General features: G+C 44.5%; 1 protein-coding gene across 4 annotated transcripts in view; it reads right to left on the bottom strand.

Moving 5' to 3' along the window:
- Positions 1-27,164, bottom strand: part of htr4 (5-hydroxytryptamine receptor 4) — a 159,224-nt gene that overhangs the window by 44,882 nt on the left and 87,178 nt on the right. For all 4 annotated transcript variants that reach the window (XM_026185333.1, XM_026185317.1, XM_026185309.1 and 1 more), the window contains exons 3-5: positions 25,525-25,638; positions 17,668-17,868; positions 3,437-3,590 (exon numbers count right to left, since the gene is read on the bottom strand). In XM_026185333.1, coding sequence (XP_026041118.1) covers positions 3,437-3,590; positions 17,668-17,868; positions 25,525-25,638 — 469 coding nt within the window. The remainder of the gene's footprint in view (positions 1-3,436; positions 3,591-17,667; positions 17,869-25,524; positions 25,639-27,164) is intronic.

Genomic DNA, 27,164 nt, shown 5'->3' with positions numbered 1-27,164 from the left:
AAAACCATTAATCAATTTATGAACATTACCTCTGAAGTTACAGAGGTTTTATTAGAGACACGGCTAACGTTTTGAATTTTGTATAATTTTAAAAAGTTTAAATCTGAAACATCAGAATCAGCGAGCTGTCGGCTTTCAGCCCCGACTGTGTCCGTGCGGGTGAGAAAGGCGACATCTCATTGATTCTGATCTGCGGTCCGCGCTTTGTGTTTACGTCTTTGTGCAGAAGCCGTGTACCTGCTCTCATTTACTGTTTTAAATGTTTGGTGGTTGTCAAAATTTTGTGACGTTTCACCTGAGATTCTGAAATTTTGGGCAAAATACATTTATATAAAAAAATCGATTCAGGATTTTAATGAATCGATATCACGTTATCCAAGCCAGAATCGATTTTAATCGATGAATCGATTATTAAAACCCACCCCTAATAAATATGATCAGGGGGAGATGGTGGAGAGGATGAAGGTGCTCTGTGGGCCAGTGCTGCTCTTCAGGCTGTGTGTCGGGCAGAGTGGAATCACTTTTACTGAGTCACAGCTAAATGAGAATGTTATCTGCCCCATTCTCGTCCCAACATCAGGGCAGCCCGATCCACATCTGCAGGGGGGCGCAGGAGCAAATCGTCTCTGTTCCTTGTGATCACTGTGGCTTATATGGAGCGAAACACCTCAGTCTCAGTGGACTGTTTTCACCGAGTGGAAGGTGGATGGGTTAAAGCAGAGATTTCCACATTTAAACAGCAGAGAACACAGAGTATACAGTGGGGCAAAAAAGTATTTAGTCAGCCACCGATTGTGCAAGTTCCCCCACCTAAAATGATGACAGAGGTCAGTAATTTGCACCAGAGGTACACTTCAACTGTGAGAGACAGAATGTGAAAAAAAAATCCATGAATCCACATGGTAGGATTTGTAAAGAATTTATTCGTAAATCAGGGTGGAAAATAAGTATTTGGTCAATAACAAAAATACAACTCAATACTTTGTAACATAACCTTTGTGGGCAATAACAGAGGTCAAACGTTTACTATAGGTCTTTACCAGGTTTGCACACACAGTAGCTGGTATTTTGGCCCATTCCTCCATGCAGATCTTCTCGAGAGCAGTGATGTTTTGGGGCTGTCGCCGAGCAACACGGACTTTCAACTCCCGCCACAGATTTTCTATGGGGTTGAGGTCTGGAGACTGGCTAGGCCACTCCAGGACTTTCAAATGCTTCTTACGGAGCCACTCCTTTGTTGCCCGGGCGGTGTGTTTTGGATCATTGTCATGTTGGAAGACCCAGCCTCGTTTCATCTTCAAAGTTCTCACTGATGGAAGGAGGTTTTGGCTCAAAATCTCACGATACATGGCCCCATTCATTCTGTCCTTAACACGGATCAGTCGTCCTGTCCCCTTGGCAGAAAAACAGCCCCATAGCATGATGTTTCCACCCCCATGCTTCACAGTAGGTATGGTGTTCTTGGGATGCAACTCAGTATTCTTCTTCCTCCAAACACGACGAGTTGAGTTTATACCAAAAAGTTCTACTTTGGTTTCATCTGACCACATGACATTCTCCCAATCCTCTGCTGTATCATCCATGTGCTCTCTGGCAAACTTCAGACGGGCCTGGACATGCACTGGCTTCAGCAGCGGAACACGTCTGGCACTGCGGGATTTGATTCCCTGCCGTTGTAGTGTGTTACTGATGGTGACCTTTGTTACTTTGGTCCCAGCTCTCTGCAGGTCATTCACCAGGTCCCCCCGTGTGGTTCTGGGATCTTTGCTCACCGTTCTCATGATCATTTTGACCCCACGGGATGAGATCTTGCGTGGAGCCCCAGATCGAGGGAGATTATCAGTGGTCTTGTATGTCTTCCATTTTCTGATGATTGCTCCCACAGTTGATTTTTTCACACCAAGCTGCTTGCCTATTGTAGATTCACTCTTCCCAGTCTGGTGCAGGTCTACAATACTTTTCCTGGTGTCCTTCAAAAGCTCTTTGGTCTTGGCCATGGCAGAGTTTGGAGTCTGACTGTTTGAGGCTGTGGACAGGTGTCTTTTATACAGATGATGAGTTCAAACAGGTGCCATTCATACAGGTAACGAGTGGGGGACAGAAAAGCTTCTTACAGAAGACGTTACAGGTCTGTGAGAGCCAGAGATTTTCCTTGTTTGAGGTGACCAAATACTTATTTTCCACCCTAATTTATGAATAAATTCTTTACAAATCCTACCATGTGAATTCATGGATTTTTTTTTCACATTCTGTCTCTCACAGTTGAAGTGTACCTCTGGTGCAAATTACTGACCTCTGTCATCATTTTAAGTGGGGGAACTTGCACAATCGGTGGCTGACTAAATACTTTTTTGCCCCACTGTATCTGACATGCTTACAAAGCAGAGGTTTGGCAGTAAGGTTAACTTTTTACCCCTGAACTCAGAGCATTCTCCATATTTAAGGCAGCTTATAGTCAGAATGACTGCATGTGCATCAGAAGGCAGTGATGCTGGTCTCAGGAACTATTCTAATGACTTCATGGATATACACTGAGGGGTCAGAGGTCATCGAGCTGCTGAATGTGGCCTTCACATCAGTGAGCCTCACCTGCAGCTTCACAGGTGTACCTCTGAAGTCAGAGATGCCCACGTTTCTGCACATGACACCAAAGCTGTGACCTCATTAATACTCAGTCAGTTATTCCCGACACGCGGAGAGAAGATCAGAGAGTTCTTACACCTGAGACAGGTAAGGTGTGGTCATCGTCAGGCAGCTGAGCTCCACACTGACCTCTCTGCTCACACTGTTTTCATCTGTCTTACATCTGGATGTTAATCATCCACAGTATAATACACAGGAATATGTAGGCTGGTGGGAGGGAAACACACGTGTAAATATTCTGGGATGTTCCAGGGAAAATTAGTGTTTCCAGAGTGTCCCGGGCGCTCATCTCAGTGTTTAGGAACTCAGTGATTTTATGAATTTTCTTTTTCAGATGGAAAACTTTCAGAGGGCAAGAAGAAATAAACATTTAAAGGGACAAGTTTTTTCCTGAAAGCCTCAAAGAGTGAGTGAAACCCGTTTGTCCAGACTGAATCTGTGAGCGCGTCATTTTGTTTCCGTTCTTTGCATGGCGCTTGTGTCACAGCGGATCTTAAACTGAACTCAAACACAACTCGACCCTGTGTCTGTGGTGTCGGCAGCCTCGTCTGTCTGTCTCTGTGTCTGATATGCTGTTGTTGTTGTTGTTGCCACAGTGACGCATGAAGCATTTCTTCTTCGTGTAAACAAAACTTCCCAGAATCCCATTTTTTAAAATGTTTATGCTAAACATATTTTGTTCAGCTTTTTTCCATCTTTGGCTCGTCTTTGTGTCTCCTCGGGCAGCTTTCACTTCCACGAACTTGTGAAAAAGATCCCCCCTCCCACGCGGACGCCAGCCCGCAGCACTCACCAGGTGGTCGATGCCGATACTGTTCCAGCCCTGCATGATGGGCAGGAAGGAGATGAAAGTGGGAATGACCCAGCAGCCGCCGATCATTAAAGCCACTCGCATGGGCGTCATTTTGTTCCGGTAGACCAGAGGCTGGCAGCAGATAGCGTAGTATCTGCAGGGAGATGACAGAGAGAGAGCGTAAGTATGATTACAGGAATCCGACTCACACACACTTATTAAAAATTGCCACAAACACACAGTTTCACCCCAAACCTGACAAAGAGAAGAAGAAGAAAAGGAAGCGAGCTGTGAAATGGTTCGATAGGTAGAGCAGAGGTAGAGCAGGTGAAAGTTAAAGGAATCGACAAGTCCGAGCATCTCTGATTTTATTTTCTGTTGCCTGGAATAAATGAGCAAATCCATGAATAGAGCCAAAAACACAAAGAGTCACTGTGAATAAACTGGCTTCTGTCCCCCCGACCTCCTGGCTCTGTTTTCCAGTTTCAGAGAGCGAGACAAGAGGACATTTCCACCATCCTGCATTTACAAAAACATGCTAACCGCGAATAAAAGCCACCAATTAGCACTGACTTCAGCAATGAAACGGTTCCCATTACCTTCCCGTAATGTCTCTTTCCACTCTGTCTTTCTTTGAGCCTGTCTCTCATCATCATCCATCATCATCATCTCTGTACCTCTTCTCTCATCCAGCCCTCACGTCTCGCCTTTCTGCTTTTGTCCTCCATCTGTTCTGCTTTGATCCCACCCTTCGATCACAGTTTTATTGCCCCATTCTGCATCCCGAAGGCTCAGCTGAAGACCAGAGGAGCCATGCTGACACCATCACGACCATCTGAGGCCTTTTCTTCACACCGTTCAGCCACTTGTCTCCCAGAGGCACAAACCCGGATCCTCTGCTGCATCTGCCAGTAACCCAACACTGCACACAGGGGGCTGGGCCTGTCGTGGGGTATTCCTTTAAATATTATTTAAAATCAATAATAATGATGATTCTGGCCTAACTCTAACCCTGCCCTATTAAACACAAACTCCTCCCTGTGATGTTCAATCAAACTTCTGCCTCTTCACACACTTGAGGGAAGCTCCACGTCTCACTCTAAGCAACAGACTGGGAGAGACATGAAACCAAAGGAAGGAGAGGAAGCTATTAAAAAAGGAAGTAAAGATAAAAACAAAGGAGGAAGAGGAAAAGAGAAATGAGAAGGATGAGGATAAAGAGGCTGATTAATCCTTTTATCAAAGCTCTGATGACAGATGTGGTGTTCCTCATGGGAACAAAGCCTCCATATCTGCACTTTTATCTGGTCACTGAGCTCACGCCTGTTCCACCGTGACAGGAAACAGATAAAGTCAACCAACCAAAATGGACCTCCTGACCTCCTGCACACAAAGTGCTTCTGTGAGCCGCCGTATGTTTGTTTCAGGTGTAAAACTTCTTGCTGTGCTGAAGCTGCAGAGTCTGCAGTCTTGTGTGGATGGTTAGAAGGTGAAGACCCAGAAACAGGAACCCGAAAACACACAGTGAGGGTAAGCAGACACCCTCACGCACTGAGGAGTAATGAGGATTGACCACAGCTGGGAGGAAACAAGACAGAGGCGTACTCAATTATCAGAAATGCAACAGCAAGTGAACAATAAGAACTGAAGAGGGAAATGCAGACCACCAACAAATAAGAGAATGCTGTAAAAGTCCAAAAATATAACTAGAAGTCAGAAATACGAGGAATACAGAACAGAAGACTCCCATGAGTTCTTCTACTTGATTTAAGCTGTTGCGTTAAAGGTGGTGTTTGATATTCAGGTGATAAAATAGCAGTTTAACCAATCAGTATACTGCAATAGTTTTTGCACATGCCCACAAGTTTTACAGGGTAAAGTAACATGTCAATCTTATTGTAACAGACGTAGCAGACAGGGCCACATATTGCACACGTTGACTTTTCAACACTTTCTTTTATTTCCGGTTGTCATAACTTACACGCAACTGCAGCTTTTCAGTTGCCAGCCAAACACACCAACAACAACGACGCCCCCAGGACCCAGTTCATTCTGCTTTAAGCAGAGTGTGATTGCTGATGCTGCTCAGGTGTGTCCGCCTCCCCCGCAGCTGCGCCACAGACCATGCCCTGCCACACTTATATATTTCAGCTCTGTAATATTCTTGATATTTAATTTGAAATATTTGTATATATATTAGAGCTCTTTGTTATACTTTGTAAACTTTGTAATATAAAGTATTATTTAATTAGTTCAGCCTGTTACTGTTTTTATTGCCTTTCCTCAGGGATTATTAAAGTGTGCTTAATCTGTGTGTGTGTGTGTGTGTGTGTGTGTGTGTGTGTGTGTGTGTGTGTGTGTGTGTGTGTGTGTGTGTGTGTGTGTGTGTGTGTGTGTGTGTGTGTGTGTGTGTGTATTTACATAGCTACATCCAGCTTGTTGTGTGTGAATTTCCTGGTTTTTCTGTTTTTTGAGAGTACTCCTGTCTAATCCCATTTCTGTATTTGGTCTCTCGTCCCTCTGTGTCAGGTTGACATTTGAGCGCCTGGTTCTCTCCTACCTCAAGACCCTCACGGCTCCCCTCCTGGACCCCCTGCAGTTTGCATACAGAGCCAAACGGTCTGTAGATGACGCCATCAACATGGCCCTACACTTCATCCTGCAGCATCTGGACTCCCCAGGAACCTACGCCAGGATCCTGTTTGTGGACTTCAGCTCTGCCTTCAACACCATCCTTCCAGACCATCTCCAAGGCAAGCTTTCCCAGATTAATGTGCCTGATCCCATCTGCCGGTGGATCACTGACTTCCTGACGGACAGGAAGCAGCATGTGAGGCTGGGAAAGAATGTCTCGGACTCCCGGACCATCAGCACTGGCTCCCCTCAGGGCTGTGTTCTTTCTCCTCTGCTCTTCTCCCTGTACACCAACTGCTGCACCTCCACCCACCAGTCTGTCAAGCTAATCAAGTTTGCAGATGACACCACCGTTATTGGGCTCATCTCGGACGGGGATGAGTCTGCCTACAGGAGGGAGGTTGAACGTCTGGTGTCCTGGTGCAGCCACAACAACCTGGTGCTGAATGCCCAGAAGACAGTGGAGATTACTGTGGACTTCAGGAAGCACACAGCCCCACTCCCCCCATCATCCTGACTGACACCCTCATCACCTCTGTGGACTCATTCCGCTTCCTGGGTACCACCATCACTCAGGACCTGAAGTGGGAGCCCACCATCACCTCCGTCATTAAGAAAGCCCAGCAGAGGATGTACTTCCTGAGGCAGCTGAAGAAATTCAACCTGCCAACACGGACAATGATGCAATTCTACACTGCAATCATCGAGTCCATCCTCACCTCCTCCATCACCGTGTGGTACGCTGGAGCCACTATCAGGGACAAACAGAGACTGCAGCATGTTGTGCGCTCTGCTGAGAAGGTGATTGGCTGCAGACTCCCATCTCTGCAGGACCTGTACACCTCCAGGACACTGGGGCGTGCAGCTCGGATCTCAGCTGACCCTTCTCACCCTGGACACAGTCTGTTTGACCTGCTCCCCTCAGGCAGGAGGCTCCGGTCCATTCGCACCAGAACCTCTCGCCATAAGAACAGTTTCTTCCCCTCTGCTGTTGGACTCATGAACAATAACCGTATGACTGTTCCCACCACTAACACATGACCCTACGCTGTGTTCACTGCATCATTCCATGTTTGGCACTGATCACCACCTGCACTCATGTATATATCTATCTACTTAGTACTTTTAATTCTTATTCTTATTTTTATTTTCATGTCTATTTAAGCGTTATATGACAGTATGTTTGCACTAATCACCGCAGCAATTTCCTAATGTTGTAAACCTGCTCAACATTTGGCAATAAAACCTTTTCTGATTCTGATTCTCACGTCATTTCTTAGTGTTTAGAGTTTCTCTTATCTGGGTTTTGTTCTCAGTTGTTTTCGTTATCATGTTTCCCCGTGTTCTCTGTGCGTTGTCTAGTAATCGCCTGCTTGTGATTCCAGGTTTTGTTACTTCGTGTTGTCCGTTAGTAGTCGTTTGTCTCCTGTGCCTGTGTATAGTTTAAGCCTCGTGTCTCTTGTCATTCCCTTCCATGTTTCTTTGTGTCCCCGTCTCATCTACTTTTTCCTTTTGTCTCTCCCCGGTCTAGTCGTCTTGTTCTCCTCCAAAAAGTTGATTCAGTTCATCTGGACGTAGCGTTTTGTGGGAGACACGTTTCGTCACTCATCCAAGTGACTTCTTCAGTCTCAGCTGACTGCAGGTTTCCCCAATCTTATAAACAGTACATTTGCATAATGACTGAAACCAGCCCACTGAGGAACAATGGGCTGGGAGGTCAGTTCCTTAATCTTAATTATGCAAATTCTCATGACCATTGATCAACAACCACTGACCAAAACCCACTGACTTACTTGTTGTACGTCAGAAACCGCCGCAAAATACGGAGAGTGTCCTCAGCGACCAGAAGAGACAAGGATGCAACACCGAGGATGTGGACAAGTGGGTGAAGAATTTGTCTGACAGACAGCTCACCCAAACAGAGAAAAACATCCTTGCTAAAGGGCTGAATTTTGCTATAATCTGTTTCTATGGCTGATCGCAGCCATAGAAACAGCAATTCGTAACAACAATATTGCAGAAGTGGAAGCAGAGCAACTACGGACGAAGGTTTCGGCCTGTCTCAGCAATGTAAAGCCCCCAGCATCCAACATCACCATGGAGGAGAGGAAGGCACTCACATCACTTAGTGATGACAACAACATTATCATCCTTCCGGCAGACAAGGGTAGGTGCACAGTACTGCTAAACCAGAAAGACTATTATGAGAAAATTTTGTCACAACTCAGTGACGAAAATACTTATGAGCCCCTGAAACAAGACCAAGTAAGTGGTTACAGGAAGAGGGTGATAGACTGTCTGAAGCAGTTAGAACAAGACAAGGCTATTGACCGGACCTCGTACCACAGGCTATACCCAGGGGAATCTACACCAAGTCCGTATGGTTTACCAAAAATACATAAACAGGGTGCACCTTTAAGAACAATTGTCTGGATGATCAACTCTGTCACCTATAACATCTCCAAGTTTCTGGCTTCGATCCTCAACCCGCTGGTGGGCAGCTCTGAACACCACATCCAGAACACCCTGGATTTTGTTGAGAAGGTGAGAGATGTCATTATGGAGGCAGATGGAACCATTGATCAATGGTCATGAGAATTTGCATAATTAAGATTAAGGAACTGACCTCCCAGCCCATTGTTCCTTCAGTGGGCTGGTTTCAGTCATTATGCAAATGTACTGTTTATAAGATTGGGGAAACCTGCAGTCAGCTGAGACTGAAGAAGTCACTTGGATGAGTGATGAAACGTTTCTCCCACAAAACGCTACGTCCAGATGAACAGAATCAACTTTTTGGAGATTTACTTCCCTGGATGATTGAGAATGCATCAAGACGTCTTGTTCTCCTCTTCCTTGAGTTCCCGTTGTTCCCTGGTCAGTCTCTCTGTGCCAGTCACTCATGTCTCCATGCCTGTTCACCTCTGTTTCTGTGCCAAGCCCATGTGTCTTAGTCCCGGTGTTTATATTAGTTACTTCCTGTTTTGTTTTGATAGTCCCTCACCTCATGTGCATTATTTTCAGTTTTGCTTCCTCTGTCTTGTTGTCCCTGGTTTGTTCCTGCCTTGTTTCCTGCCTTGCTGTGCATTTACTGTCTCCCTCTTGTCTTTGTCACGCCATCCCTCGCACCTTTCTAGCTGAGCTCCCAGCTCTGAGGTCCCACTGGATGCGTTTTCACTTGTTTAGTGTTAAATGTTTAGATCTGCTCCACTCCTGAGTTCACCCTCAGCATTTGTCAAGCTTGTTTCAAGCAGCAAACACACAGAAAACTTTTCTCTATGATGGTGGAATCAAAGCTTTCATTGATCAGGTTAGTAAACGTGTACGACTTCTACTTGACTCCACAGCGTGTGATGACACAATCTTGTGCTCTCACATTTTGACACACACAGGCTTGTTCCAGCTGTGACAGAGACAAGAACATGCAGATGTTTACACACAGCATAAACTTTTTTATTTCAAATATTCATGTACTGACACTGAGTGTTTCTGTGGTGTGCACAGTGCGGTGTGGGTCACAGACTTCGCCATCACTCAGTTTTGGCTGGAGCTCAGGTTTGTGCTCAGCTGCTGCGTGTCGATGCTGTATTGCTCCAAAGTGATAAAAAAGCAAATATTGCAGCTTCTAGAAATAATCAGCGCCCAGCCTGACTGTGGTTTGTCCGCTGAACTCCAAACTTGGTATTTCTGTGACCTTTGTGTGTCCTCATAAGTCTGACTGAGGCTGCTCTGCTGCTGTATCACAGCTGTATTCTGTGGACATTTTATTTCTGCCTCCTCTGCTGTGATCCTCCCTCATTACCTACTTGCGGCAACTGGCATTTCACAGCCATCGGTAATTTGGAGTGAGAGTGTGGTCTGCATGTGCAGTGGCATTAAAAAAGGTCAATAGGGCCTTTTCTATCTGAATCCCTAAAATAGTCGTGGAGAAAGGTTGCAGATTGATTATTTAAGTGTGGATGTGGAGGTCTGAGTGACACAGCTCCCCGGTGTGTCCAGCTCCACTGTCAATCCCGGTATTGTATGAAAGCTGAAATACACACAAAGAGCCAACAGTGGGCACAAAAGCACAAAGACACACAGTGCAGTTAAATGTCGTGACCGCGGGCCTCCAATTCACTCCCCCTGTTTATTTTCTACATTTTAATTCATCATTTATTTGAGAATATCAGAGCTGATTTCTGGAAACAAGCAAACCTGCATGCCGCCAAATGTTCCTTCACATGCGTATCTTCTCGGATGGAAATGTAAAAATAGGAAAACAGCTTTAAGACAATTTCCTGCTACTCCGAAGATACACGTGTCTGAGAGCAATGAAGTTTTCAATAAAAAAAGTATGATGCTTTGCTTTAAGACCTCGCTATAGATTTCCTCTCCTTGGCCCACAGCAACCTGAGAAACCTCATTTTGCTGTGCAGACAAAAATAAAATGACTGTAAAATTCAGCACAAATGAAATCATCTAAAAACGCAAGAATAATTTAAATCCACTTTAGTATTGATTTCTATGGACTGACTTCACCAGGGAGTCTCCATGAATAACACATTTCACATGAATCAATGTAGATAAATATATAATAACAGTCCTGGATGTCATGGATGATTACAGCAGGCTCAGACCAGCTGCTCTTATTGCCTCTCATTGAGGCTTTGATGGTCATTGGGCTGGATGATCTCTGAACACTGTGTTACTTTCATGAGTTATGTGACTGACAGAGCTGGGGGTGTAATCACATTACATTTTCCAGTGATGAATTCAGAAACCACACTACAGTTACAATTATGTTGTCACTCACGTTACAAAGGTTCTTCAGTTACGTGTCTGAACGTCAGGTGGGCAGCTGCTGCAATCAGCTGATTTCAGCTCACGATTGACAGCGCTGAGGTTACAATTTTTTATAGCATTAAGGACAAATTTGAGATGTGAAGTGCGAACTTTGTCCAGGACAGAAACATCTGTGCTGACCGCATGCTAATGCTAAGCTAACCAAGAACCCCGAGTGTATGCAGACCCCAGCCCAGCAGCCAGAGCCTGAACTTCAGCAGGTAACAGAGGCAGAGCTGAGCAGTCAGCCTCATTTCTACCTGTGCAGGTTTTCTACAGCAGAATCACCATGACGACCTCTCTGAAGTCTTTTTGGATGATTTCATATTTGCTTTTAGTTCATTGGGAAAATCAGGTAGCATCAGGTCATTTTATGGAGTAATAAAAAGTAATGTAAGAAATTACTTTCTCTTTGATTACTTAAGTACTATCCTACATTGCTTTTAAGTAAAAGTAAATTGTGTGTAATAGATTACTTTTACATTGGTCATGAACATGACCAACTTGCTTTCAGACTGGATCATTCACAAACCACTGACAGCAAAACTTTCCAGTAATATTATAAGACTGAGATCTGTTTAATGTGTTAATGTGATGACATCTTTGATCAGATTCTGTGAAAGCAGAATTCATGATGATAGAGACTGTTCTCTATCCTGTTGTTTAAAATGATTTGATTCAGCTCTGAGTGTTTTTGTGCCTTTTACTCGTAGCATCGTCCTCGAGGTGTTTCTGCTATTTTTAGTCTTCATTCACTTCTTTTCAGCTCAGCAGATGAATAAGAAGCTTTCTTGTGCAGCTGCTCTCTTCTTTTCTCTTCTTTTCTTCTCCAGCTCCTTTCAAATATATATTTTTGTAAAATTGGCGAAACACTTGATGTCTAATATTCTTTTTGTTGCACCCCTCCAACCCGCACACACACAGCTTCTGTTTGAACTTGAGTGTTTTCAGAATCTCAGCTTTATTTGGTTCTTCCAGCAGCCATGGTGACCTCTGACCTGTTTCAGGCTGACGGAAGAAGAATCCAGCTGCTGTTCAAATGTCTCCGTTCACTCAAGATGTTTGGACAAGTTAAGCTCAAATATAAATGACTGGATAATGGCTGAATTCCATTTCGCTTGGATCCGGGTGACTCCAGTCAAGCTGTCATGGATTACTGCCACAGCCAGTGAACAGTGGGCAACTCTAGTTTTATTCCAGCTTCTCTGTAATCCATGTTATTAGCCACACCTGTGCTTTTATTTCTGGTGGCCTTCTGGAAACAGGTGCTGTGTCTCAGTTCAAGCACTTCCACGTACGAACTTCCTGCGTATAAAGACGGGTGTAGTCGTCTGTCAGTTAGCGCTTTACCCCACACTGGGAGTTTTCTGGAAGGATCTTGTTTGTGGAGAGGATGGAGTGATACAGTGATCAGACACTAGCTTGAAGCTGGAACCACAGACTGTACCGCTAAGCAAAATCATGGATATCTCCCAGTTTATTCAAACAAAATCCCAAAATTTCTTGGACGGTCTGTTAGTACAGTGACATCACAGCAGCCCCGTTATTGGTCACATGATGTCATTAAAATATTCCGAAGGGCTCCAACAGCACAAACATGGTCCAGAGGTCCAGCTCAGGACGAGCTCTGAGAGAGTCTGAATAAAATCATCAAGGACGGCTGAGATGTGTGCAGGACCAGGAGGACCAGCCTTCAACAAACAGCTGCTGCATATTCGTCCACAGCGGACTAATGACCCTGAAGGCTCGAGGACTCTGGATGGACCTAATTATACACTGGCTGGGATATGAAGCTCTCTTCCTCCCTCCACATTTAGTGTAAGACTGTGGCAAAGATGACGGGTCCAGAGGTGTGATTTGAGAGCCAACTTTATTCACACAGTGCGACTACAGCTCTCAGCTGCAGGCCGCACATACTCCTTGCCACCACACACCCCAACAACCCTGAATGTCTTAACTCGGTGGGCGTGATTGCGGATGACCACGCCCCACCACAGAGACATCCTCGTAGCTCATAGCTGTTATGTTAAAGTAGTGATTTCTGATGTGATGATATAACGATTTATAATCAGACTCGATGCTTAAATGTTTAAATGCTTAAACAGTGAACTGTGCACATTAACCTTGTAATTCTGTGAATAACAGTTCAGGATTCGGTTTGTGTCTGTAACATCTAACAGTCATTCCAGCCAATAAAAATGATCCTTGGGGCCTGTATCCTCGCCACTAAAGCAATAACCCAGCATCACGGCTAGAGCTTACATCATTAAGAGGAGAGGAAGCAGGGCAGGCGCTCAGATGAAGACAGCTAGGAGCTGACCGTGCCTCCTCATCGCTGGATTCAACTCTCAGCTTATTCAGACCCTTCAGATGGAGAGCCAGTCCAGATGGCCTGTACAGGTGTGCCTGGAATCTAAAGGGGGTTATGTACAATGAGCCTGATTATCTGTGAGGTCAAGAAGCTTGTGCAGCTTCTACATGGCTGTCGGTCATGTCTGGACAAATGAACGATAATGAGTGAGTGACCCAGAACATGAAATACCTTTAGCAAAGCAGAAAAAAATAACAAGACGTGTATTTCTATGAAGGTTTGGCCGAGTCGCCCCATAAAAACGATTCGCTGGAGGCAAACATACACTCTGCCTGTCTGTGTGTCATAAACACGTGAAAAATTAAATGTTAATAATTTTAAAGCTGAAAGGAGAAATGAAAAGTAATTTTTTCACAGATGGAAGATAAAACATCTCTGCATCTTTCATCTGTCTTTCATCACTTCATCATATTTTCTACGTATGAATGTAGCAAAAAACAAAGGGGAAAAATGATACGTTAAGATGGAGACATTTGCGTTTCTTTCATGGACATTCTGTTGTGTTCCTGCTGTGTTTATGCTTCCTTCCACACATGCAGTCAGCAGACGCTTCTATCACAGATTTATAATTCATAACTTCTCTGGTCTGACATCTGACATCTTTTTAGGTGCAACAGAAGATCTTCCCTCTCTGTAGTGGTTTTCCGTCTGCTGCTAGCTCACTTCTCCCCACACGATGTGATGGTTGTTTGAACTGCAGGAGCACTGACTCTCCCCCCCAGCCTGGTTTCTTTCTACTAGACTCACGATTAGCACTGAGCTCAGCCCGGGTCAAAGTTCTTCCTGTGAAATCCAACTTGCTCCACAGGTTTCTGCACAGTGGAACATGCTTTTGCCTCTGTACAGCATCTCAGCGAGCCGTGGGAGCGATTCAGGTTACAAGTTTCTGTTCAGCATTCTTTTATTGAAAGCAGAGCCAGAACCAGAGCACCCCTCCCCCCTGCAGAACCAGAGCCCCTAGTCCTGTGAAAAACTATGTCCATCGCTGCGCTGCCATGGGAATTAGGAGGGAAAGGAGCAGCTGCTAATCAAAATTAGCTGATCATCAGCAGTGAACACGTCTATAAAAGCTGAGGTTAGGTATCGTGGACGTCGCAACACATTCAGCCCATCCTCAGACAGTGCAAAGACAAAAACCCAGGAGCACAACCTCAGATCTGTAGCTGTCAGTTAGCAGGTTAAAGTTCATGACAGCACAGCAGGAGAAGTCCAGTCCTGAAGCTACGCTGTGAAGAGGAGCGGACCAAAACTCCTGCACAGTGATAAGAGAGACTGATGACGTCTCGCAGGAACCATCACTGTGAGTTACTGCGGCTGAAGGAGGACCTAAAGCTGTTGGATCACAGGCTTTTTCCATTTTCTGATTTCTCCTGTAACGAACCACCTCTGCTGTTTCTACAGAGCAGCACACTGGCTCACATTAGCATTCCCAGAACATCAAATACCCGGGGGGGCCCGGGTGATCACATAGTGAGGATAGTTCACAGTGATTAATGCAACTTAAGCCAAAGCAACTGAAAAACCAAAAGCAAGCCTCCAGGTTAACTTTTATGCATTTCCAAAAAAGGCTAACCCTCAGAGTCCAGAACAACATGTGACACCCTGAGACCAGAGAGCATCGGCGTGCTTTGCCCAAACTTGGACCTACTGGACAGGATTACTGCTTTTATAAGAACCTGCAGACTGTGCCCCACCGCGGCTTCAACATGAGCTCAGCTGTACTTTACAACATTCCCTATCAGGTGTATATATTCATGCTCACTATAAATGAGGACCCTCTGGTTCAGCTCCACAGTTTCTACTTCAGTTTCCGTGCCATGGTTATTCTACACATTCACATTGTCGATAAATGTTTTTCTGACACACTTGATTTCTACCTCGAAAGGAGTGTGCCTCCGAGACAACGGGGCACAGCTGACCCGTCGGTTCATGAAGAGGTTTGTTGTCGGGGCTAAAGTGTGCTAGCAGACGCTACGTTACATGTTTTACAGAATAACACTTCATATGAAGTAAAACTGCATATGAAGAATTTCTGCTTTCCAGTTGTTGTAACGGAACCAGTGCTCACATTTGTTTCTGCTGTCCTCTGTCCATGTGTCTGTTTGTGGGATGTTACCTACACAGTATCAGAGGAACATTTAATCTGGGCACCATATGGAGCTCCAGCCTCTCTCTGCCTGACGGATAGAAAACTGCTGCACTTTCACACTGTGACATCCGTCAGGTTTTCAGCGCAACAGGCAGACACACGACAACCTGTGATTATTGCTCTACGGTTTACAAACTGCTCTGAAGCAGCTGCCTCTTCTTACAGTAATGACATGTTATTAAAGCTCACCAGCCTTTCTCATTAATTATCACATTACCTGTAACTCTTAATCAAAATGACGGTATGTTTTCACACGTGTGGACGGTTGTGTCACGTATGCGATTTGTAGCGTGTGCACTTCAGTGGGGTGGCTGTAGCTCAGGAGGTAGAGCAGGTCACCTACTGATCGGAAGCTCGGTGGTTCGATCCCTGGCTCCTCCAGTCTGCATGTCAAGTATCCTTGGGCAAGATACTAACCCCAACTTGCTCTCGGATGCATCCATCGGAGTATGAGTGTGTGTGAATGTACTTAGAAAGCACTACGTATAGATAAAGTGCTTGTGAGATTGGGTGAATGAGGCATGTTGTATAGAGCGCTTTGAGTACTCCGGGAGAGTAGAAAAGCGCTATATAAGAGTCAGTCCATTTACCATCTAGCTACTGTTAGGAAAACACAGACTCGGCTGGCCGCGTGTGGAACAACAGGAACTTTATAATCGAGAAGCTGAACAGACTGATGCACTTTGTCACTCACATTAAAAGCAGGAAGTGTGTGTGCAGCTAATTAGCAGGTAGGGGAGGAAAATGCAGGGCACAGTAGATTTGATCATACACAGGGGACGGGGCACTCGAGGGTAACGAGGGGTGATTGCCTTGCTATGAATTGGTAATTGAAGCTGTGCCAGGATGCAGAGACAGCTGTACATACACAGGAATACAAAACTCCCGAAGCCAGATAATTTAATAAAGAAACCATTTCCTCCTTTGTTGTTTGTGGCTCTGCATTAAAAATACATGCACACACATGTGAGAGACGGAGCTCACTGGTGTGAAACAGATAAATAACGGTCAGAGTCATTAAACATTTATTCTGCATTCAGCCTGCAGGCCTCAGACAGGTCACCGAGTCCTGCCTGTTTTCTGATTATGGACACATCATTAGTGAATGATGCACAGCACAGCACTCGTCAGCATCCAGCACCGGCCCGCAGGGCCACACAGCAACTTGTAATGAGGATTGCTCCACGTGAAATCATTCAAATCCAAACAGTCCAGCCTCGGCCCGCTCACAACCAGCTGAATCTTTGTACAATAACCTAATGAAGACATGTAAAATGTTCCCTTCATACTGTGAATATTTTCACAGGAGTGAGTCGCAGTTCAAGTTACTTTACCAGCCTTCTCATAACTTTGTCATGTATGGCATTTTCAGAGCTGAAAAACACATTTAGGCTGTGTTTGCCACTGAAACCGGTTTTATATCTTTTCCCAGAGTCCGTGTGAAGATTAACTGTGCTTTGTCTCAGCAGCTCTGCTTTCACCCACATCTCACTGCTTAGCTGTGATTGCTACAGACTCATTTCAATAGTGCTGCTGCTCACACTTGTACACAGATAGCATCTGATTACTTTCAAACGTCATTAGATTAGATCAAAGTTCGAGTGAAGCCAAATACATATTCCACAAACTCTGACTTTCAGAGCTCTTTCAGGTGGAGGAGGCTGTGCAGCTTAATTTGTTCCCTCAGGATCACTTTGGTGGGATTTAAAACTGTGTTTGAAAAGTTAGGAAGAAATGCTGATGTTCACTCCAGCTGTCTGCAAAATCCTAAACAACATGATACAAGCAACTTTAATAAAAGACAAGAAAACACAAGCTAGGAATATTTGACTTAAAGGTTAAAACATGTCTTCACCCTGAAATTAAAGAAGAGCTGCTTTTTCTGTGAAAGCAGAGAAAAACCGTCAAAATATTTCTCACGCCCTCTCTCTCTTTCGCACATGCGCACATGCGCACACACACACACACACACACACACACACACACACACACACACCTCAGTCTCCTGCAGGATGACGAATAATTAAGAACAGAAAACGAGCCCCTCCATCAGAGGTGTGGGAATTGATAGCCTCGAGCCAGCCAATCAAAGCCAATGGTTTGATGTGGCCTGCAGCCAATCGTTATATTCAGTATATGTGCACACATGCACGAGAGACCCCGACCAATGAGAATGAGAGTGGTGCAGGTTAAGTGGTAGATTCCAGCAGATCAGACACGCACACACACAGAGGACAGACAGTCAGACGGTCTCACCTGTCCAGGGCGATGCAGCACAGGTGTAGTATCGACGCGGTGGTGAGCAGAACGTCCAGAGAAGTCCTCACCAAACAGAAGGTCTCGCCGTAGATCCAGTGCTGGTGGACCAGCTCAATGGCGCCGAACGGCATCACCAGCACCGACACGAGCAAGTCGGCAAACGCCAGCGACACGATGAAGTAGTTGGTCTTGATTTTCCTGAAGAAAGAGAGGCGGGATCAGTTAGTTCATCATAAATGCAAACATTAGGAGGATGTCCATGCGTTGTCAGAGTTGCACGCACTGACTGAGAGCACTTACTCTCTGACTGAGGTCATAACCATTGGAGCCTGTCAGGTTTAAGAATGTGAAGTATGTATTTTAGAGAGCACAGTGCTTCCATCTGCGTCCTTAGACCCGAGCTGGAAGCAGCATTTTACCCAGCGACCACTAGTCCCTGTAGTCAGGGTCCACACCTATCTGGCTCCTCCCACAGCATGGCTATTTAAAACTCTAAGGTCTTTAAAGATGAATAAATGTCTAAAACTAAAGCTCTTCTCCTGCAGCACACCCTCTCAGAATACTCTGATCAGAGTCAGCATGCATGTTTGACCTGTCAGACATGCATGCTGTCCTGGGGAGGTCAGGGAGGACTGTGACTGGCCAATAGCTCACAGGTGAGAAGCGGGACGGTGTGTCATGGTTTGTTTTTGGTTTTAAGAAGGATTTGTGTCTGTGCTGTGACCTTACATTCATGTTATGGGTTTGGTGCCTCAGGTTTGGCTGATTAAAGGTTTGTTGGTTCCCGTTCGCGTGTGTGAGTCTGTCCTCTTACACTGCTCCTGTTACTCCCCCCCCCCCCATCCTTTGTTGCGTCCCTTTGACTGAGTTTGCATGTGTGCTTTTCACACAGTGGTGCACGATCAGCTGCTCCTTTTCAGTGTGTGTGTTTCTTACGTTTAGTAAGAAACACACACACTGAAAAGGAACACACACGCACACACACACACACACACACACACACACACACACACACACACACACGCACACACACACACACACACATACATGTCTGAGTGAAGAACATGAGATTTTGGGATGAATCCTCACTGATTTCTAAGCTCCTGCTGAGTCTTTGTTCCTTTTTTCTGTGTTAAGTGACTGTCTTTATCCAGCAGCACGGATCCCACAGACGAGTCACACTCCTCCAATTTCACCAAGATAAAGATGACAAACTTTTTACAAAAACCACAGACAGTTACTCTCATCTTCTTCACCAATTGCTACAGCGGGCTCGTGCTAGTCAGCAGTTCAGAGAGAGGAGGTTGATAACGTTTTGCTCACATTTTTATTGATTTGATGAGTCGCATGTTGTCAGAAACACAGCCCATTTCATTCAAAGCATAAACAGCCTTCACTTTTCGATGAACCACTTGTCTCTGAGTGATTCTGTGTCGCCTACACGTTTCTTAACGGTTGTGGGCAAGCATGGGGGTCTGTACGGAAATGGGAAATGGACATGTTCTTATATAGCGCTTTTCTACTCTGTCTGAGTACTCAAAGCGCTTTATACAACTAATTCATTCACCCAATCACACAAGCACTTTTTTCTGACCTAAGTGCTAAGTAGTCTACCATTCATACACATTCACACTCTGATGGATGCATCGGAGAGCAACATGAGGTCTTGCCCAAGGATATTTGGCATGCAGACTGGAGCAGCCTAGGATCGAACCACTGACCTTCTGGTTAGTGGCTGACCTCAAATAGAGAAATGTGGGTGTGGCTTCAGCACGAGTCTGCTAATGTGGGATGAGCCTGATTTAGTAACGAGCATGTGGCGGCATCTGTTATCACCATCACAAACCTGATGGTGATTTTGTGTGTTTTAGCACATGTTAACACATGTCGCACTCTGCAGCATCACACACACAAACAAAAACCACTTATTCTCTCTTATGTTTTGGATTATCTGCTGGAGTTTGAGTCTCTTGGTTATACTTTAGTCCAGTTAATGTCTACTTTCTGTTAGCTTTCTGCTTCAGGTGATTTGGTTTATTTAGTGTTTTGTGTTTCCTGTGTGCAGTGTCGCCCCGTGTAGGTGTTCTCGTCTTCTGTTACTTCCTGTTTTATTTTGTCACAGCTGGGTTAAATTTTCGGACGCGTGCTGAGCATGCCCGAACCTTTGGAGCTGCACAGCACACCTCCCAGTTCATCCTCCGTCTGAAACATGCTGCTTTAGCTCCTCCCCCTCTAAGACAACTGTAGGTGGGATGAATGAGATGACCTCATTAGAAATAGCCACTCTCTATGACATCACACTGATCCAGGTGTTAAAAAACTGCCATAAATCATCTATTTTATCCGACGATGGGCCATCATATTCATCATTTCTAACATTCTAAATGATGGAGCATTCACCCCCCCCCCCCCCCTCCCCAAATCAGCTTTACTTCCATCTTCTTAAGTACATTCTATGGATTTCACTCTGCAGGTTTTAAACTGTGCTTCACTGCTCACACACCTTGGACAGACAGACGCACACACACACACTTACTGCAGTTTGACAAAACAAAGAAATCCTGAGACGAGGTGATTGCTTGCCACTCTCAGTCAGCTGTAAAATCCTGGACTTGTGTGTGCAACAAATCAATTTCAGCTATTGATTAGTGGCATCACAGTTTGTCTGTGATGCCACTAATAACCTGATGGACAAAAAGGCAGCTGCACAGCAGTCAGTCAGTAATTCACTCAAAGGCAGAAAACACCACCACTAACAGCTCTGCAGACAAAAAGTCGGTCAGTCAGCCGCCTCGTCTCTGCGCTGTCAATGTCCGCGTCTATAAATAACCTCAGTACGAGGGAAAGGCCGCGAAGGCTTTCCATCCATCCACTGCTCTGGAACAGGCCGGTACACCTCTGCCTGCAGTAAATCCTGCACACACACGCACACACGGAGCTGTGTTGGCTATAATTCAGAGCAGTTTAGAAGCATTAAGAAGCCCTGAGGTGGAGGAGGAGGCACTGTGTTTAGTCAGGATGACAGACTGTGTTTAGCTGAAAGTCCTTTGAATAAATAAACTTTATTAGCAGGGACTGTGTGACGAGGACGTCCAACATGTAAGATCTAAGAAAAGATGATTCAAACAGAAAGGTCAGAGAGGAGAAGCAAACATGAAGGAATCATTTCAGATGCTCTCATATTCATCACGTTTCTGTCCTGTCCAGTCAAACTATTTCTGGCTGGGTCACCTCCTGATGGCGAAGCCACGTAAACTAAACGACCATCTGCATTTATAACAAATGCCGATAAAAAGCACAAAGCTTGTAATCTTGTTTTGCAGAATAGAGCCGGAGGCCTCGACGGCGTCTGCAACAACACAATCACAAAGACAAGCTTTAATGGGAATGATAAACCCTACAGTTCAATTAAATCCCCATAACTGGATTTTTATTTCATTACTGCCTTTCTGAGGAATTTCTGAGAGGTGCAGTCTGGAATAATAATAAAGGAATTTAAACTTTAATGTTTTTTTTAAAAAAACAGCACAAAACCCTGAAATCAGCAATTACACCGAATTAATCCTTGGAGGATACACAGTTATTTATTTCATTCATTTAAATCAGAAAAAATCATTTCAAACTCAATTAAGTCAGCCAAATATTTTATGACTACAACTAAAAACACGACTCCAAATAGCACTTTAATGAAGTGCAGGGATAATTTAACGACAATCTCAAAGGCAGAAATAAAACAATGGAAAGAATGAATGAATCGTTTGGAAAGGTCTTTTCTTTCATGTTCTTTTTCACTTAAACTATTTTATTTGATGAATTTAGTTCTTACTTTTGTAAATGATGTAAATAAACTTTGATGTTAAAAGACAAAATCAGAAATGTGGAAGCAAAGTTTCTGCTGCGACCCGTTTATAACAGCGAGCGCTCGCAGAGCTGCTCAGTGTCTATAAACACACACACTGTGTTGCAGCGTGTGTGTGTGTTCACACACTCGACATGACACACAGAGAGAAACAAAAGGTGGTAACAGTGATTTTGTTTGTGTGATGTTTCATGATGAGTGCTTTACCACCCTCTGAATCACCCTCTGCTGGTGTTTACTGTGTGTGTGTGTGTGTGTGTGTGTGTGTGTGTGTGTGTGTGTGTGTGTGTGTGTGTGTGTGTGTGTGTACTGTACATTAGGTAAACATGTAAAATGCCTCTAAGCTGTTGAGCTCCCTCACACAGACCTGGCTGCTGTGGAAAAACCCGACCTCTGCCTCGATGATTTACTGGTTACGAGAATAAAGCGCTCAGGTTATTTCAAACCACAGATGAAAGATTATGAGAGAAACAGAGACTTACTCAGCAGTTTTTATTATTTATAAATTATTCTGATTGTGACATATTGAGCTGCTAATGTTATCTTATATTATATTATCACCAAATGGCTGTGTTCCTCATTAATTTGTTCCTCGCAAATTAATGAGGAGCACCAGGTTTACTTGTTGTTCCTAGAGTATTTAAAAGTAGAATGGGAGGCAGAGGGTTCAGTTTTCAGGCCCCTCTTCTGTGGAAGCAGCTTCCAGTTTGGATTCAAGAGACAGACACTATCTCTACTTTTAAGATTCAAACCTTCATATAGTTAGGGCTGGATCAGGTGACCATGAATCGGGGGTTCCCATTAATTTAGTAACTGGGATTATAAATTTGGAAAAGCTGGTCCCAGACTGAGTGAGAGCGACTCTGCAGTGAGGGATGAGGAAGACGTTTACAAAGGCACATGAAAAGCAGCTTCAGGAGGAATGGGCATTATGCTGTAATCTCAGTTTCTCTGACTACAACAAGACTACAAACAGACGGGTGATAGTCATCCATGAGCTGCTGGAACCGTTTTTTATTCATTCACATGGATTCTCTGAAAAACATCTCCTTAAAATAATGATTTCCACCATAAAAATAGGGGTGGGCGATATAAACGATATACGATAGCAACTATATAAATTTGGCCAATGATAGAGATTTTGACTATACCGCTCTACCGCGATAGCGCATGTTGAAGCGGCTACAACCATTATCATCTACAAATTATGCCGGGCGACAGTCATAGCAAAGAGATGAAGCACTTTTGAAATATGGGGAAAGCCAAAAACTGCGCTTCCTCCACTTCCGTAGCATTGATTCATTAATGTTGAATTCTCTCGCAGCTGCTCTATTCCCATGTTGTTGCAGCATATTAATATCTAACCTCGTATTGTGGATGAATAATCTCAGTTGTTCTCCTGACTGAAGTTTGGCCCGTGTATAGCATCCTGCTATGCGATTGCATTTGTCCCTAACCACCACAATCCCTCACGTTAACTTTTATCGAGTGGAAAAATCGTTGGCGTTCATCCTCCAGCTTCACTGTGCTAATGTTATGCTAACACAGCTGCGTCGCTAGCAATCACGTCACGTAGCACAACATTATATACCAGGTAGTCCAACTTCAGGAACCCTGCAAACGTCACTGCTGTTTAGTTTTCTGTCTTCATTTATGTTGGAAGTGATAGCAGAGCTGTACATTTTAATTAGTTACAAAAATCTCTCAGTCGGAACATGGTATGTCATGTTTAGGTGGAAACTAGCGAGCTAACTTCCTGTTAACTTGTAACTCCGTTAAATTTAATAAATTCTGTTTTCATGGATGCATGGATGTTAAACTTAATTGTTACACCTGGTAAAGGACCAACGCTGATGATTTCATTAAATATGAAAGAATTTAGACCGTTTTTAACTCTTAGTGTTCGTTTGACTTTGGGACCTGAAGTGGACGGAGTTTTGGACCCAGATTACTCCGCGAAGCTTCTCACTACAGCAGCCGTAATGCTCTGACAATCCATCAAGCAGTGCGGCTTACCAAAGTTGTACTAAAACATTTTTTAACAGATTTCTGCACGCCAAAATCTGTTCGAGGTCAGTAAGCACAACCAGAATTCATACATAAGGAACACTCTCGATTTTTGTGAAAATGTTATACAGAAGAAAAGAATATATCGCGATATTTATATCGTTACCGCACGTGCTTCAAATTATACCGCGATATGGATTTTAGGCCATATCGCCCAGCCCTACATAAAAATTAATTCATTAATTAATAATCTACTCATCATTGTTTAACTGAGTTGAGATCTGATGACTGCTGTATGATTCACTTTCACTTTAAACTCTTTTAAACTCCCATCAGGACAGAAATATTTGAACGTAAGCTACTGTTCGTCTGTCTCACAGTGACTCTCTTCTCTCGCTGTCAGGTGTCAGCCTCCAGGTCTGAAAAACGAAGCCAACGCGTACCTGCCAAAACACACAGCCCCCGATTCTATTGACAGGTGGAGGCGACACAGGCGGCTGGAGTTCCTGAACTGGACCTCTGGGCCAGGTTTGCGCTGTTGGAGCCTTTTGAGGCACTTTTAATAACATCATGTGACCAATACCATGGCTGCTGTGAGGTCACTGTACTAACATTATTGTCCAAGACTTTTTGGGGCACAGTGAGATTCAATGATTTTATCTGGATGTTACTGAGCTCAGCATCCTCCAAATATGATCAGTTCTGGCTCCAAAAAGCCAACATGACTGATTAATGTTAGGCTGCAGAAAATAATGGGAGATGTGACACTGTCCATCTTTTGTTTACAGTTTTTGGTTTGCATAAGCACTTGTCCCACATATAAACCCAAAACCACACAAATCACACACCAACTGTATGTGAGCCTTTACAGACCGACAGGCACGACCACCGTCACAGTGACTGATCTCACCACTGGTAATCTAACAGCTGTTCCTACCTGGGATACTCATGATTCCTGTAAATGATGTGCAAAGAGTTCCTATTTACTTTATCGCCCACGTTCACCAGAGGGACGTCCCCACTGAGCATTTCCCAGTGGACAAAAGAACAAAGACATAAATGTTCTCACCTCAGCAACGTAAGACATCACAGCAGACATGCCGTCACTCACTGACTTCAACATGCCACACACACACACACACACACACACACACACACACACACACACACACACACACACACACACACGCACACACACACACACACTACATCCCATGAGTCAAAGGTCATGAGAGGGGCAAAGAAAGAAAGATGAGAGACGTCAGACAGAGAGAGGGACAAAGAGAAGGGCGAGGTGAAGACGGAGGACTGAAGCACTGAGGTGACAGCAGCTCCCACATGACCCTCCATCCTCAGCCTGACCCTCTGACTCCGCCTCTAATTCCTTCACTTTTCATACACCCTTCTCCTTTGCTTCATGAAGATCAGAGCTGCAATGGTGGAAACCACTTTAGAAAATACAGACACACACGAAGAAGCAGTTTCTGCCATGATTCTGTAGATGTTACAGACCGTGGAGGCAAACACAAAGTCCATAAAGGAGAAAATAGCACATACACATCACACACTGAAGAAGGAGAAGGAGTGACAGCAAACATTAATACACACAGAGGGGAGCTGGAGGAAGAAGAGACAGCAGGGAGAACGAGACACAACTGAACCAAATCACAGGATGACACGAGGAAGCAAAACTAAGGCACAAGGAACACTATCAAAATAAAGGAAGTGAGATCACTAAACACAGACGTGAACGTAACACAGACTCATCACATGAGGATGGAACACAGGGAGGGATTCACATCTAAAGCAGCTAAGAAAAAACTGAATCCGCTAAAGATCCAACAATAACCATTACCAGGAATCAAAAAAATATTTAAATAAGAAACAGGCAGTGAAAAAAAAAAGTGCTGCTCTGACTGTTGCTGATTTACTCTCATGCACATCAGCCAATTACACAGAAGCGCCTTTAAGAAGAAGGTCGTTCCCACCTGAGTTGTCTGTCCTTGCAGACGGCCACCATGACCAACAGGTTTCCAAAGATGCTCATCAGCATGACCAGAGACAGGAAGCAGATCAGGGCCATCCGCTTTGGCATGCTATCGCTGCAGGGAGATAAAACAACACCATGTCAGTTTAAGTCTAAAAGCCTGCTAGGATTCTGAACTGAGAGGATTCTGTCACATTTCAGGCGCCTTACAGTAAAAGAAGTTAGCCAGGGTGGTCTCTGCCTGCGTAGCTACCCTTGGAAAACACTGCTGTAATGTTTATTGATATTTGCAAAGGTGTCAGAACTCATCAGGCAGGATACAGAGAGGCTGTCAGCTCTCATTTTATGTGAGAGAGAGTTAAAACTGCAGAGTGACCCCTCATGTGGCATTTATTACAGACAATATTACAATCTTTCTTTCATCAGCCTGCACCACGCGGTGGAGCAACAAGAAATCAGCCCTGCTCCCTGCTTGCGTCGGCTCATTAAGTTCAGCCTCTGGAGCTAGTCATTAGCTGTAAAAGCTCCATTCAGGTAAAGATGGATTTACCTGTTCTTGTTTGGTGTCTCTGGCTAAGAGGATGTCACTGAAAACATTCAGATGCAAATGAGATTTATTTCCATCTCCAAGGTAGCTTGCTGAACCCGAACAAGCAGCCAGGTGCAGCAGTGATGATATCCTGTGTATTTAAAAGCAGAGGTCTCTTCCTCTGCTGCACTGATTGCTTCCACCTACATAAGCACTCGGAGAGGCTTCAGGATGCATGGATACGTTTCACAACAACAAAAAGAGACTCGGGAGTCACAGCGAGGAACAAACTCCCCTGCAGGTAAAACAGTATGGAGCAGAAGCTGAGAGCCAGAAGCATCTGCACACTCAGAAACAAAGGTGGACACATTTATGCTGTACCTATCTGATCAGTTTGAATCGTCACCAAAGTTCGCAGCAGACATTTTGTCATTTGGGTTTGATAAATGAGCGTGAAAGAAGCACTGAAACCAATGCAGTGCAATCGTCTTCTGTGAAACCATTCATCTGCACAACACTGCTGCAGGTCGAGGGGAGGCGTAAAACGGGCATTTCACAGGTCACGTGACCCTTCTTCAGCTTTAAGTGGTCCCTGTGAGCGCCCCCTGCTCGAATCACGGACACTATGTGTGATCATGTTTCATGGTGATGATTCGACGCTCTTAAAACAAGAATCAGTGACGACGTGGTGCTTCCAGCTAGCTTTAAACAGAACCTCTGAACATGACCTGCTGCCAACCAGGTGATCAGTTCAGCACCAGTTACCATGGTAATCTAGCCAGGTAAAAAGAGAAACCCTTTAAGAAGCAGAAAGCTCACACAGCTCAGTAATACACTAGTCTGGCTTTGTAGCACAGGATAGTCGAATGAAGATCAACAAACCAAAGTGTGAGTGCATCCTATCGAGCAGAAGCAAAATAAATAAAGTCTGCAGCAGCAGGTGACCAATCAGAAACCTGCACAGGTGTACCAACCGCATGGGATTTTACAAAGAAAGAGATAAAACAGAGAATTCAGTCTGAAAGTAATAAAAACAGCGACACAGAAGGTCTAAAAGCTTCCAGGCCCTTCTAGCTATGTGCAGCCCACAGGACCACACAGGGATCTGATGC

Source organism: Astatotilapia calliptera, chromosome 2 (assembly GCF_900246225.1).
Source record: "Astatotilapia calliptera chromosome 2, fAstCal1.2, whole genome shotgun sequence".
In the NCBI taxonomy this organism is placed as follows: domain Eukaryota; kingdom Metazoa; phylum Chordata; class Actinopteri; order Cichliformes; family Cichlidae; genus Astatotilapia; species Astatotilapia calliptera.
This window is presented reverse-complemented; position numbering and strand designations above follow the sequence as displayed.